The sequence below is a fragment of the Perissodus microlepis genome, chromosome 10, assembly GCF_051167445.1.
Source record: "Perissodus microlepis isolate ML-2025 ecotype Zambia chromosome 10, ASM5116744v1, whole genome shotgun sequence".
NCBI lineage: Eukaryota > Metazoa > Chordata > Actinopteri > Cichliformes > Cichlidae > Perissodus > Perissodus microlepis.
Genome location: NC_140470.1, coordinates 25675102 through 25691024, shown reverse-complemented (window position 1 = coordinate 25691024; position 15923 = coordinate 25675102). Strand labels below are relative to the sequence as shown.

General features: G+C 37.8%; 1 protein-coding gene across 6 annotated transcripts in view; it reads left to right on the top strand.

Moving 5' to 3' along the window:
- ncam1a (neural cell adhesion molecule 1a) overlaps window positions 1-15923 on the top strand; it is a 261649-nt gene that overhangs the window by 131211 nt on the left and 114515 nt on the right. Inside the window, exon 1 of one of the 6 annotated variants that reach the window (XM_084940838.1) lies at window positions 11276-11296. The exons of the other annotated variants lie outside the window; for them this stretch is intronic. Coding sequence (XP_084796964.1) covers window positions 11293-11296 — 4 coding nt within the window. The 5' untranslated portion in view covers window positions 11276-11292. Of the gene's footprint in view, window positions 1-11275; window positions 11297-15923 lie in introns of those variants that run through there. 6 annotated transcript variants of the gene reach the window in all.

Below are 15923 nucleotides of genomic sequence, written 5' to 3'. Positions count from 1 at the left end.
AGAAATCTGCCAGTGTTGCAGTTGTGTTTGACATGACAGCCTTCCTCCCAGGGGTTAAGCATCATTCATATTCATGAGAACGATGTTTGAGAGCTGCTGGGAGCTGAATGCTCTGTAAAACAACTGTGAGGCTTTTTAGCCCCAGTCTCTTCCTGCTCAGCATTTCGGTAGAATGTCATGTCTGTTCTTCCCCACTGATATCCAGCCAATACAAACGCATGTATTCCTTGTTGAGTTTTGTCAAAATAATCACCAGCTAAACAACTGAATTTAGAAAGGCCAAATCAATACTTCAGAGCTGCCTGAATCTCACTTTTCTGATGTTTCTGTTTCATGCTTCATGCTATGTTAACTACTTCCCTTTTTCATCAATTTACTGTCGATCTGTTGTGTCTGTGCTACATTTCCCAGCGACCATTTGTCAGTAGGGATGGGTATCGTTTAGGTTTTATCCGATACCAGTACCAAACCGGTACTTTTGAAACGGTGCCGGTGCTTAAACGGTGCTCGAACCGGTGCTTAAAGAATGGAGAACACAAAATTGGTCCAAAAACCTCTCATGTTTAGCTGTTTTTTTTGTAAAACGATAACAATGTTAGCCTTTTCTGCAGCTATAGAGCATATATGGTATCACTCTTGGCTGGAAGCAGTGCTTAATCAATGGAAAAAACACAAACTTTGTCCAAAAACCTCTCATGTCAACTGTTTTCCACTTTTTCTTTGGTCATTTTAGCCTTTTTGGCCAGGGTGAAGGGAGTATCTGCCATCAAACAAGAAGACAGCCGCATGTAACTACGACAGTGTTTGCTAGTTCACCTTACATGCATTCATGTAATAACGCGGTTACTGTACTCAACGTAAATTACACACGAACAACATTAAGCTACTCACACAGAGAAGAACGGCTGCTGCTGCCATCATCATCCGTCATCATTTCTGCTACACTGGCAGGGCTAGGGGCCAGGACTCTCCTCTTCGGGTTTTTGGGGGATGTTGCTAACTCCGGCTCCGATAACAGGCAACCCACCCGCAGTTGATGTGCACGGTGTGAGGTCTCGCAGCAAGCTATCAAATACGGCGCATTTCTCAGCTTTTAACAAAATGCTATACGTCGCCAGGTGTTTCATCAGATTCGAGGCGTTACCTCCTTTGCACAGTATCATCTTAAAGCACTTGTTGCAGGCTGCTGAGTTTGCATCTTTTTCTGTGAAGTACAGCCACAGTTTTGACCGCTTCGCCTTGGGCATTTTTAATCTGTAGCTCTGCTCTAAAAGAACCTACGTACCTGGGCCTGCCTACTATCCTCGGAAACGTAAAATGATTGGCTAGAATCTAAAGTGTATGACATCTCAGGAAAAAAAAAGCAACGAAATAAAGCACCGAAATGTCTCTGCTTTTCGGTCTGGTTACTACCGTTTATGTCAGATACCGGTACCCATCCCTATTTGTCAGTCAGACACTGTGGTCAGCTTTGTTAAGCCTTTGTGTAGTCTTTGAAAACATTTTGAGCCATTGCTGAGTGCTTGTTGGGTTGGCTAAGCAGCAGCTTGTGTGGGACACCACCCAGGCCTCTATGGGGGGCGTGGCACTTGAAAAATTCGGTATAATGAAGTATTCACAGCAGAGGTGTGTAAACAAATCATGTGTATTCCAATCAAGGTTATTTGGCCTAATATGCCGAAAGGAGAATTAGATTCTGACGCAAAGATCATTAACAGTAATTTTCTGAGGTTGGCTCAGTTTTGGCAATGTTCCACTTTGCTCTAATTATGTCCCCATGTACTATATGTGCATATGAAGTCAGACATAAAGAGCACTGGAGGTCAGTTGGCTGATTTGTCTAACAAACACATCCTGTTCCAAGTCAGCCTTAATCAAGTTTGTGCACTTATAGAGTGAAATGCTAAGGATGGTATAGTTAACCAAATACTGTGTGAAAAAACATTTTAACACTCTAAATATAGACAGTTTACACTTGTTTTTATTGCAATAAATCTTTCCTCTGACATATGCTTGCCATACAATAATTAAAATGGATCTTTTATTAATTCATTTATATCACAAGAAATTAAATGAGAAAAATAGAAATCAAATGACAAAAAACAAAGGTGTAGGTTGTTACAGCTACATCTTTAACCTCTGATTAAAGTATGGAATCGTGACAAAAGATGGAAAAAAAGAGACTGTTCGAGTTAAATCCAACAATAAATGAACTCCTTGTATCTAAGAGCATTTTCACATTTAAACATTTGAATAATTATGTTTGTTCTATACAGTTTTTTTCAAAGTTCAACCCCCACAATAGACACAATGACACTTTACATTGTTCTTAACCTGTGATTTCTGAAAAATATATATAATTTCCTTTTATTTCATACTAAGTATTCCTTTTTTTAAACAGATGGTGGATACCAAGTAGCAATTGGCCATTATATTCTTTGTACATAATTTGACTTATGTTAAATTTCATAGAAAACTTCAGATATTTTGTGTGAAAAGCTTTTGTCCTAAGGAAGATGCGTGGAAAAATATTATCCATAAACATTAGCCTTTACTATCTAATTTAAAGAAAAAGTATGCTTAAACCTTAAAATGCATCACATGAGTTCTTCTGTAACAACCAGAAGTCTTTCAGTAGTGGTACATCCATTAGCAGCCTGCTCCCTAGTTTCTTATTCCCTTTGAGTGCTGGTATATTTTTGAGCAACTAACAGTCTGGATATGCACTTTCTGCCTTTACTATTACAGAATGAGAAAGTCTGTGGTTAGGGTAGTGAGTCACATTGGGTGAGCATATTGAGCGGGGGACAAGGGAACGATGAAGTGAAATATTTCCTTAATCCTAAGATTAACGATTGGCTCATCCCACGATTCAAAATGGCAACAGAAATTCAAAGAGAATTGAATGCACTGCTCCAATTATTAAAAAATGAAATTGTGGAGTGTGAAATGCTGAAGGCACAGTTGCTGTATTAACAGGCCAATCAGGCAGACTGTGGTAGAATTGTAAAATTCAATAATTCAGGGAGAAATTACTCTTCAGAAGGGAGATGTGAATAATTCAGGGTATTATGACTTAAAGAACTATCAGCTGGATTCAGAATGGAGTGGATTTATGATTAATTCACAGCTGGATTAATGGTGTTTCAGTTGGAGCGTCAGTTTACATCAGCAGGACGGGCTGTCCACTTTACCCACTTTAAAAGAATGGTGAAAAGAAAGGGATTATTGTCAGCTGTGTCCCTTTGAGGAATTTTCAGCTGGCGATGTGTGCCAGTACAAGAAGAAAACAATCCGGTGAGCTCCAAGTCTACGAGTTTTTTACATTTGCGGGTGACGGCGCAACGCGGTGAGGGCAGTCTGCTGTTAAGTAGTCGGGATAATTGGAGGAGACGTGTCCTGTGCACTGTTCGTAATTACTTGATAGTCATCGCAGCTGGCTCGGCGTGAAAGTCATGAGGGTACATATGAAGAAGCACTAAAGCGGTTATGTGAAGAAAATGTGTATAGGATCAGGAGCTTAATCTACAGGATAAAGAGACCAAATTGTGGCCAGACGTCAAATAGTCCAATCAGCCCTCAGTTATCACATACTGTCTGCTCCTTTCTGACTGATTCAAGTGCACTTGAGCAAGGCTTTGAACACTCAGCTGTACTAGTGAAGTGGCTAAGCTTGTACTGTAGCTGGAGGGTAATTAAAGGCAAGGTATTTACATTTTTATTATTACAAAGATATACAATTATAATCATTCAAATAATTCAGTGACATCCTCGTGGTGTCAAGTAAGAGTTTCGTGTGTTTGATGCGTAGAATAATGACAGAATGCAGAAAGAGTTATAGTTCATTGAGATTTTGTTCATTTTAAGCCAACAATCTGTGCAGGTCATAATATCAAATACTATTATAATAGTCCTATAATTAGCATTTTCACAAATGAAGAAAGCAATGTGCTTTATTTGCTTAGAAACATCAGTATAACCCTCAAAAGACTGTAAAGATACTGAGTCCAGGATGAAGTTACTGTAACAGTGAAACTTTTGTGAGATGAAAACCAAATTGGAACTTCAGCTGATACGGCTCAAGGATGCCCTGCTGTGTTTACCTTCTTTCTTTTTTCATATAATAGCCGGACCTCGTTTTTCAATGATTTTTTTCTACATCATCTAGCCGAGTAAAGCTGATTCTTAACTATGCAGTTTTACTTTATGAATCAAAAGTAAAACTCAAACTGCATAGTTAAGAATCAGCTTTCCATTTCTAAATACATGCTTATCACCTGCATTGGTGTCAGTTGTCACGGTGTGCAGTTTTGATGCTTGCTTGGTTTATGCTTTTTTTTCTTTGAGTCTTGGTTTGTGTTTTGTTATTCATTTAAACAAAGATTTGATTTTTTGTGTTTTTTGTGAATTTTTGCGTTCCTCTTTGATTCCTTTTATTATTCTGGTCATCTTGAGTTTCTATTTCCTACTTTTACATGAAGGTTGAGTTCAGTTCAGTTCATTTTTATTTCAAACATGTGCCTTCACAATCATTACAAAATATCATTCCCTTTTTTGTTTGAAAAGGAGTAGGCAGAAGTATATACTCCCCTCAAGTTTCACCTCTCATTCATTTAATTTTCTTTTAGTCTTAAATTAAACAAACAACATATGAAGCAAAAGTATAAGTTCAACTTTGTGATATCTTGTCGTTTGTTTCATGTCTATTATTTTTATTATTAGTAGCAGTATTAAAGTATTAGAAGTACAGACTACTATTAGAAGTAGTAGTCTGTTTGTCCTCCCTTTGGCCTGTGGTTATGCCTCAGTTCCTTTGTGTTCCCCTATCTTTAGCGTCTTGTTCAGTGTCAGTAGTCATGTCTTAGTCTTTTTTGGTGTTAACTTTCCGTTTCTGCACCTTTCTAGACTTTTGTTTTGTATAGTTTGCATCAGCCAATATAAGCTCATTTTTAATGTTTTCACATGTCTACATTTGGGTCTCCACTCTGCCTCACCAGGACGCTGTTTGCAGTATCAGTGTTTCTCATATTTCAAAGACCTATAGAGTGACGTTCTGGATACTCCTGTCGGATTCTCCGTTAGGATTTTGATTATGAGCCATAATTTTGTAACCATCCAAATCAGCCTTACTAAGAGCTGCAACATTACGAAACAATGTTATCAGAAAGAAATCACACAGAAGTCCTGTGTGATATCCACCCTGTTTAAGCAGAAAAAAATACTGCGCCCACAGTGTTAAAGTGAATCAGAAACTGAATCCTATCTCTGATTGGTGATTGGAATCAGGAAATGCTGCACAATATAAATAACTGGGCTATATGTCACTACGCCCAAATTACAAAATATATATAAAACAATTTTTTTGTTTTACAACATTACAATAATGGAAAAGTATTAAATTTGAGAAGGGTGCAAATTATTTGCTCTGGAATCTAGGGTTTGCAGCACGTTGTGGGATGAGCAGATCCTTCACAATTAAATGTAATTATGTGCACTGACATTTCACTTAGTAACATGTTGGCTTGGTTCAAAGTCTTTATGTTAGGATTTTCAGAAGCATCGATCGAGAAAATGAATGGGAAATTTCTCTTATGGAACTTGAACCCTGTAAAAATGTTAAATTCTTGAGTTCTTTTAGGGTTTATAGATCGACTATAACCAAATAATAACCATTAATGTGTTTCAGCACACATTCAGAGTGGATTTCTTTGGTCTGCTTTGTATTTTAATCTGTCCTTAATGTGTTGATTTTATTGTTATTTGTCTATTATTTGGCTAGCTGTGAGCTCACAGCTAGCCTAACATGGTACAAACTGGATTGTTGATTGAATTGCATTCTGTTGAACTGTGGGAAGCTTGGGGAAACTGCTGGGCATCGTGTGAAACCATGTAGGTTTTCTTTTGAGATTTCGGCTGTTTTTGTGTCTAAAAATCAGTTGTTTAAGAAAAACAGCAAAAACCAAAAAGTGTTTGGACTGAATAAGATATTTTGACTTTGCCTGTTTGTTTTTTTTTCTCCCTATGCAACATGTTTGGCTCAGCTCCATTTATTGATATTTCAGGATGTGAGTGAGCATAAGGGGTGCAAAAATGTGCAGAAATTCATTTGTCAAATTTTGTGTACTCTCTTTAAAAATCAATTGCCCTCCTCACTCTCCTGGCAGACGGCGAGTTTGTCACGTCCAGCGCTCAACCAGTGATAAAGCACTTTCCCACTTTTTGAAATGGATTACCTGCTTGTTTCCAAGGTCACTGCACTAGCCGCCATCTGTGACTGTCTGTGTATTAGCACAGAGAGTAAGGTTGTGATCTGTGTGCATATACATTTGTTTCCGTGTATATGCTTGAAATATAGAGATGATCCTAAACAAAATACAGTGATTCACACTGAATGTTTTATGATTCAGAGCTCTTTGACTCATATGGGTTTGTGATGGTATGAATGGAAATGAACATGGTAGTGAGTAAAAAAAATCTTTACAATAGCAATTAATGCAAGATCTCATTAGACACAGCCTTTATTTTTTCTGTCTACTCTGCATGTTAATTTTTAGTTGGTATCCTCATTTAAATGTCACAGGAAAGTATGATGACAGATTCCCTGGAACTACTGGATGCTGTGTTTCTCATGTCATGCTTAAAACTGTAATTGTTTTGCACTTTTTTTAAGTTTCAAGTTTTTTTACACTGAATGCCTCCCGTAATGAGGCTTCCCTCCCTCTCTTTCACATGTAGGTCAGCTTGAGCTAACTGACCACTGACTGGTTTCTCTTGTTCCATTTTCTCACTGTGCAGTTGAAAATTGACAGATTCAGTCTGACACTTTGGTTTGAAGCAGATTCCCAAAGGACAGAGCTCTGCTCTCTTATTTGTGAAACCTCCTCTAAATATGCAGCAGCAAAAGGACAGATGTTTGAACTTAGTTTTTTAATATTGTGGCATTTTAAAATGACCCTTTTTGTATTAATGTAGCAACTGTGATATAATATAAGCTGACTTTTTGTCTTTCTTTTTGGGTACCAAAACAGATCAATACCCACTAACGACCTGTCATCCATGGATGTTCAGGGCTAAATCTGATGAGGCGCTTCTGGGTTTTATTTTGAAAGTAATTAAAATTGTTTTATGTTCAGTCACATTGGTTTGGTCCAAATAAAACCCCCTTTTTTGGACAGCATATAGCCATCGTAGAACTGCGAACACGTGATCGCCTCCCATCCAGGAAAGAACCATAACAATTACAGTGCTGATATTTGTGCGAAAAGTTCAAAAGTAATCTTTTCTGCATATCTAGAGAAAGACCCACATCCTTAAGTTTGGTTTAAAACCTGGCTTTTTGGGATTTGAAAAGAAGTCTGGAAAAAGACTTCTCTTTCTGTGTAAATTGAGTTCAGTTATGGTGAACATTCTTATCTCTTTGTTGAAAAGCGATCACATTTCACTTTTCATTCAAACATCAGGATTATTGAGATGTCTTGCAAGGTTTTTCTCTTCAGTGTCTTTTGAGCACGTTTTGGACGGTTGGTATTTATTTAAATCACAGTAATGCAGGACTAAATTTGATCAATGTGTGTCCATGGCGATAAGGATTTCTAGCACACCTGACCTTCTTCAGAGTGCAGAAAAAGGGAAATAGTCTAACAAGCACAGCAACTTTTATTTTGTAGTATAAGTAGCAACTCTATTTTAACTATTATGGATTGAGTTTTGTGGTAAAATAGAATATAAAGTGGTAATATTGCATAAATACTTAAGATAAGATTTTTAAAGATTTTCTGGAAGTGGTCCTAAAGCCAAAATCACTGATGTATTCATTTTGACAGTTTTCACATGTGTGAGCATGTTTCCTCTATGTTTTAGGCGGAACCAAAACATAACACAACACCATAAGTAAGAGCAACAATAACAGTGACCAGTATACAAACCACACACAGCGTTGAAACATTGTCAGCTTTCACCGATAAAACTGCAAAATGAAGATTCATGTGTTCATTCATTTGTTTAGATTATTTGAATACAGCCGTATGATGCTAGCACAGGCACCGAATGCAGCAGCAGACAGAGAGAAAGAGATGAATCAGCCTTGCTTGCTTTTAGTGGTTGTGTGTAGAGCAAAAGAGAATAGAAATGACAGGAAAATGAAGGTTCAGTTGACTCAGTGATGCTGCTTGATAGTGCTGGCTATTATTTCCCTTGATTTTAGCCGTCACCCCCTCGCTGTTTAGAATCATCGATAAAGTCTGTTATTTTGCACCTTGTAGATCTGCATTTGGAGTTCTAGATTAGCTAACTGTGGATAGGCACTCATGTAGAAATGTAACTACAGCAGTACCCACAGATTTAAATGGCAGTATTCCATTACTTTGAAACAGGAGGCTGGTAATGTTGCTATTTAGCAGTTCAAAGACTATTGGATGATAAAAGCTGAGAAATCTGACTGTGAGCTTTTACTGGCATACAACTAATATTCTGAGTATATATGTGTATATATTTTTATAAATATGCACATTTGGCACAGCTGCTGTATCCATATAATAAAACATTGACATACACAGCATCAAAGCCAGAAAGTTTTCAAGCCAGCACAATGGATCACCAATGAGATTGGGTTACGTTTTAATAGTCTGACGTGTTGAATAGGACTTGAGATCCTATGACATGGGCTAATTTGAACTCCTTTCTTCATCATAGCTCCACTTAGCAGGTGCACACCATCTGAAGGTGAAATTAAACCTCTTCTTGCAGCTCCTATAGCATCAACCCTGAATTCAGAATGTAATCTTTCAGGATGTTGTATAGTATTTAAATTTCAGTATTCATAATAACTCTAGCCCAGAGGATGCAAAGGAGCTGCTGACAATGCCTAATTTATCAGCGCTAATTTGCTGTATTAGTGAGAACGATTGCCCGTGGTGGTTGATTCATTTCCTTATTCTTTCCATACCTACTGCTCTTTTCCTCATTTTGTTTTTGGCTTCCTCTCTTCATATCCACTTATCTTTCCCACTGCTTATTCTGCTCCTCACATATTGTTTAGACATGCCTGGCTGACGCAGACATCTCATTTAGTACGAGTTGCTATTAAGCATCTTTATATGCATTCTCTTTCTGCAAAGAGAGCTTTGTCAATAATGGCTTATAGCGTTTGGGGGATTGCACAAAAATCCAAGTTGATATGAAGAAAAAGTTGATGAATTTGACATTATCAGAATTTCTTTGTGAAACTCCAGAAACAGATGTTTGATGGTTTTTGTCTTTCTAACCTTAACCTTAACCCACATTATAATATGGAGATTAATTTCAAGTAATCAGTGCTATGCAGTGAGTGTGATGAAAATACAAAGACCCGATAAGAGTAGGTTGACTAAACATAAATTGATTTTCAAATGTTGACTTAGTTTTCATTTGGCTTAATTTAATCTCCAAATAAGGTGAAGTCATATCTGCATGTTTCTTGCCATATCACACTTTCCACATGTCAGTTTCCAAGCTTAGGAAAATTATCCTCTTAAAAATGCAAAATGAAAAAATAAAAGTATGCAACAACTATGGAAGACTCCCTGTTCAACAATGAAGCTCAGGTTTCATACTAATTATGTCCAACTAATCCTAGATAGATAAAAGATATGAAAAGTGCATCATAAACACGAGCTCGGGTCTCAGGAGGTTATATGAACAAATGCCAAACTGTGAGATAAAGGCCCAGGAACTGCAATGAACTTGATTCATCCTTTAGGAAACGTTTTTCATAAACCTCTTTTCCCCCTGGAGGCATGTTGTCAGTGAAGGTTGTCTGTCAGCAAGTTTATGCAAAAATAAATAAATAAAAGAACAACCTACCTCATGAAACAGTGCTGAGGTGGCTCAAGGAAGCATCTGTGAGATTTTGGCACTAACTTGGATAAATTTCCAAGACAGACTGACTGAGAATTCACTGCCCTTCTTATTTATTATGACTATTTTAAGGAGGAAAAAGTGTTACTCATCCCCTTTTTCCACCCACTTCCTCCTGGGGCAATCAGGGATTCAAACCATCTGCTTTCCTCTCTGACCTCCCAGCATTCGTCTAAAACAGATGAGCTTCTTTTGTCCTAACTTTCCTCTGGTTTTCTGCTTTCTGCTTTCTGCACTGTGAGACACACTGTGTTGTTTCCAAACACAGCTCATCTCACCTTCATTACGCGTTGCTCATCTGGAAAAGGCCGCAAAGGTCTGCACAGTGTCTTAGGCCACTGCACATACTCATAATCAGGTGCTACTCTGCAAACAAATAGCTCTGCTTTTAAAGAAACAAATTAGGTTCCTACATCATACATTCGTACGAAAAAAAAAAAAAAAATTGGTTGTTCCTCTGAGCGATGCATGCTTGAGTAACCTTTTCTCTTCATTTATTATTTTCTTTGCGATATGATAATCTTAGAAATGCTGTTTATCAGCAGCAAGAATGTCCTCCCACTGTTTTGTGTTTTAATTTTTCATTTTTGTTTGTGGTAGTGGCAATTGGTTAGGGTAATGCTATTCAGAAGCAAACTGACTCAGAATACACAGAGAAATTAAAATTGTAGCTTCTTTTTTAGTCAAATTAAAACTCACTGAACTGAAAAATACTTGGAAGGACCACTTTCAGAGATGTGAACAGGAGGTGACAGTGTGGGAAGGCAAAACGAGATAAGGTGCTGACCTCAACCAGCGACGTACAACCATTTTTTTCCCTGTATCTATATCTGTATTTTTTCTGTAGTTTTTATTCATGTGTGTAATTCCCTACATGTCCCTACAGAACCTTTCCTTAGCAGTGCTTTTTCTTCTCATTCACACTTTTCCATCTAAGCAGTTAGCCTGTAATTATAGAAACCAGTTTGCCCACATTCAGGAAGATACAGTTGAATCAATGGCTGCTTTTTTTGTGTGTATTGAAAGTTTTTAACAACCTTAAAGTAACAGAATTCGTGCATCAGCACTGGATGTGTGTTCTACTGTATTTGGATAAAAATGTCCATCACAGTAAATCATTTATTGTTTCTTTAATGCTGTTTCATTTTATAGAACTTTATTGGTTTGTTCTGATTTGTGCTTAAAGTTATAGCCTTAAATCTTTGAAAACAACTGACAGACAATAAGCGAGTTTAACTTAACAGTGAAACATCTTTTTGATAAATTAACAGTTTTCCTTTTGTTTTGGTCTTTCTCCCTATGTCTGCTTCTCCCTGTATCCTGCAACTCCGCTCCATATCTACATAAAGGTAAGAATCGTACCTTCTGTGGGCATTTTGATGGTGTTATTCTAGCTGGATGTGTGAGTAATATCCACTGTTTTTCTAAAAGAAAACTACTCACTTAAAGCGTTTTACTGCATTTGAGATAGGTTTATGAATTTCTAAAACTACAGTTACATCAAATGTAATGCAGCGCGATTAATTTTCCCTCCGTAAAGTTATTACTCCCAGGCAGTAATCCTGGGCAACGTGCCTTTTACATGAAACCACAAGATGTAGGTTGAAAAATAACACTTGTTTTCTTTTTTCATGCATCCCCCTTATTAAGACGCAAAATATCCTTAAATTAATTCTGGGAAGGTTTGAAGTTAATCTTCCTAACCCACAAGCTTCTCCTCAGCCATTAGGAATCAGCCTTCAGCCCTGCTGCCTTTCAAAACAATCAAAGCTGCTCTTCTGCTTGTGTTGCTGTTGCATTGGCATTTTTAAGCTCCAAAACTGCAGAGATTAATTTATAAGAACCAATTATCCTTCTGATGCGGCTGTTTGGGTGAAATTAAATGCATGTGTGAACGGTGTTCCTCATCAGAGGCTTATGATATTAGCTCTTTTTGAAGATAACAACTTACTTAATATGGACACCATTCAATTAAAAAAAAAAAAAAAAAATCAGAGTACGTTACACTGAGTCATATCAGACTGAGTGTGATTGTGGTGCCCATGGGTCTCATTCTCTGCTCTGTCACAGCTCTCTTCTTTATTCATTCTACATAGAGCCCTACATCTGTCACACATCATGAAGTCCACCCAAAAATGCCCCCTCCTTTACTTTTTTAAGCTATGAATGGAACTAGATGGTGGAAGGGTAAGCTTGACAAGAGAACAAAAACTGAAATAGTAAAGCAGAACTAACATATGTGAATTACAGGTCAGCCTAATAAGCTTTTAAAATAACACACACTACATCGTTTGTGCAGACCAACCACATCTCCTGCATAACTGTGTAATTAATGGTGGACAATGACAGGAAGACATAAACAAAATAAGTGAAGAACCTATATCTATGCCAAGTACAACAGTCCTCTCTCGACTCTAACCAAACACTTGGAAACAACACGATGTAACCACACAGCGTTCAGGCCTGTTTTTCATTCCCCATTCAACTCTATTTCCGCTGCTGTTGGATCAGAGGTTATTGTAAAAACAAAGCAGACTCAATTAGACAGTTTCAAGAATAGGAACCAGGAGCAAAAACCAAAAGACAAAAAACAGGACGGTAATGTGACTTTCCTCTTTTCCTCCTCTATTATATGCTCAGAGCACCGGTATTGCAATCCTGCATATAATCGCCTCTTTGTTTTTGCCGCCATTGTTTCCCTTTTGTTCATCACTCTTTTCTGCTCTAGCCGTTTATATCAAGTTCAGTGAAATGTACACAAAAACACCTCAGGCTGGTTAAAGCATATGTGGTGCTAGACCTCGCAATCTTCCTTCGCACAATAAAAACTAAGTGCATGTCAGATTTTAGGCTACACTGGCGTGATATCAGTGAAGGCAGCTGCCTCCAGTCAGAAGCTCCTTCTTCACATCAGTGCTGAACTCCAGATTAGACACCAGCTCGGGACAAACCCCAGAGAATCTACTTCCTGGAAAGAATTGTTGAGAAGTTAATCTTCATAACCTGCAAGCTCCATAACCACCATGAGACATAAGACACGAAGGCAATCATTTCTCGGAAACTGATCAAAAGCTGCCTGACTGCTACATTGTGTTGCTCTGAAATGTCCAGAGAATCAGTCCAGTTATTGCTCGCAGACATTTTTCTATTACAGACTTAAAGGGAAAAAAATCCTACCTTCTGACCACACAGGCAATAGTGTACAAGCCTTGGATGCAGTTTATGTTTGCATTAGAAAAGTGACGGACTCTGCAGTCCTGCAATTGCAAGAGATTGTTATATGCTTTTATGCTTTTGGTCAGCGGGCTCTTGTAAAAGGAAAAGAAAAGTGGATCCAGTGTCTGTCTTCATTTTTTCCTCCCCGATGGACAGTCCCTTTTATATATATCCAGGGGCTTTTGTAAAAAATTAAATAGTCTGCCGAGATATTACTGAAGCTTTTTGTAGCTTACTGACCAGCTGACAGAGTGACTCATGTTAAAGGTCTTGGCTAAAAATACATTGATGGATATGGCTCAGATGTTTTGTTTTGTTTCTTGCATTTTTCCATATAAATCGCTCTTGTTAGCAGCTAAAACACTGCATCATTCTGGCAGCCGAGTTTGATAACAATCTCAATTTAAAACTGACAGGCCAGAATGGTCACTGTCAATTCAATCAGCACGATGCAACACGGAGACGTGTTTGCTTTCCTTCTGTGACTCCTGGAGTCATTTCTTCTTGACCGATTATCAGCCGAGGCTCAGCAGGGCTGTTGATTGGTTTAATGGTAGCAAGCAGTGAGCGCAGACAATGGTGGGAATTAAGAAGCGCCAGCAATGGTAAACACTGTATCATCTACAGGCCTGAGACAGATAAGTGGCTTTCATCAGCAGCTGACACCTGATGAGTCTTCTCAGAGCAATCCAAACTACAGAGGCCAATTAAGAACATCCTGTGTCTGCATTTCTTTACTGGGATCTTTATTGTTGTGCATCATCTGTACTTTTCTTTGCACTTATTTTGTCTCCTATGAGTACTTTTCGCTTCTCAATCCAAGGTCTCTCGTACTCGGATTTAGATTTTAGGCTGAATATTAAAAATGCTTTAATTTTGTGGCCAACAAAGATTGCAAAGCTGTTTTAAACTCATTGCGAAAGTTCAAATGACCCTAGGGTTCACCTGAAACACCTTGCCAATTGGTTTAAGTCCTTGATCACTAATTGTAGCTTTTGTTTTATAAATCTTTTAAATGATGGACCCTGTTTGAATCAGAAAGGACGATAAAGCAAATGGTGCAACCCTTTGAAAGTGCACTGTTGCTTGGTTTCTTTGTGAAATATATATGTCATTTCTCACTTCCATTTTGAAAACACCAACACAGTAAAAGCCATAAGTTTTTTAACCTTGAGGTTTCAAGACCAATGAGTGATTTCACAGTGGCTCTGTCAGTTCAGCTTATGCATGCTACAGTGTCCCTGAGAGGTCAAACACTCTTCAACTTAATACAAAAATACTGCAAATGTTCCCAACCGTAGCCACCATGCTGTGTTTTATTCACCTTGTGTTTTGAGGGCTTTTGCAGCATTTTTCTATTTGCTGTTTTTTTCTGAAGTTGCAGTGCATTTGATCTCCATAGTATACAGATTAAGAAAGAAATTACACGTTTTTGCCTTTTAATTCTGGTTGGTTTCATGTTCACACGGATTATTAACATAAACTAAGCAGATAACAGACAAAGGCGGTGCGCTGAGGCTAGCAAACCGAGCCAAACAACGTCAGTGCAAAAAAGAGACAAGCAGAGATACAGTACAGCTGCAGAAGTGCATTAACAGCAGCAAACCTCTCTTTGGCAAACCCATTGACCTGCTCCAAAGGCAGATGGAGGCAAAATGACTGCACTAAATTACAGTGCAAGGCTTTTAATTTGCAAGTGTTTCCCCAACTATTCTGTCAAAAGATTACGTGGCTATGCTCTGTTAGCGTTGAGCCAAGGATTTTGGTGTCATCTGAGCCTATTTCAAGATGAAAAGAACGACTGATTGAATAATCTTTGGATATTAAACTTTTTGTGATGATTCAGACCTGAGAGCACAGCTTTTGTACTTGAATTTTTTGATTAAAAATGTTTAAATTGCTTGGGTACTTTAAATGTTGTGTTTTTAAAGCTAAATATGTGGCGGCAACTTTTTTTTGAAATACATCATAAAGTCTTTAGTTACACTGTTAGTGTGTGGAAAGGGAAAAATAACCTCTGAATTCTCTCTTTTTTTATATTAAAACGTCAGATTCTTCAGTTTAAATGGAATTGTTAATCAGAAGGAAAGTAATTTAAATAATTCAAGAATATAAAGTTGGCTTTATAAAAACATGCTTACAATTCATGTCTTTGGCAAATACTCCACGTCCTTCTCGCTTAGGGTTGGTGAGAAAAAGCTTTCAGAACCCATTGGTGGTAATAATGCTGGTGCTGAGGTTTGGAAGCTATGCAAAAATTAAAAAGTTACACAAAGTGAGTGGGCAGCACAGTGGATAGAGCCTATCTGAGCTGTCACAGCTGGCCAATTTAGAATCATGCATGCTTTTCTGGTTGTTGCATTTTTTAACAGTGAATTGAGGGAGTGTGGCACTTTTACGTTTCATGTGGTACAACACATGCGCGATGCAGTTAATCAAAATGAAAGAAATGCAAATCAGATATGGTGTGCTACACACGAATGCAGTATTTATATAAATGAACAGATTGGCTTTTGTACAACAACAAAAACTACTTCTGCTCCTACCCTTATTGTGTGTTTACTATCAACAAAATGATACTACACGTACCATGTAGGTGTTCAAGTTTAGGGCCAGACAATTATTTTGAGAGGAAACAGGGAGTCTGGCTCCCTGTCTCTTCAAAGGTGACAAAGTCCACCTACCTGAACCTCTAAAGCTCAAAAATCAATACCTTGTATCTTGCTTGTTTTGTGCAGAAAATCATTGTTTATGTGAGGTCATTTGTTTTTTGGTTGTCACCAGAAATAATCATTTTTAATGCATTTGATCTA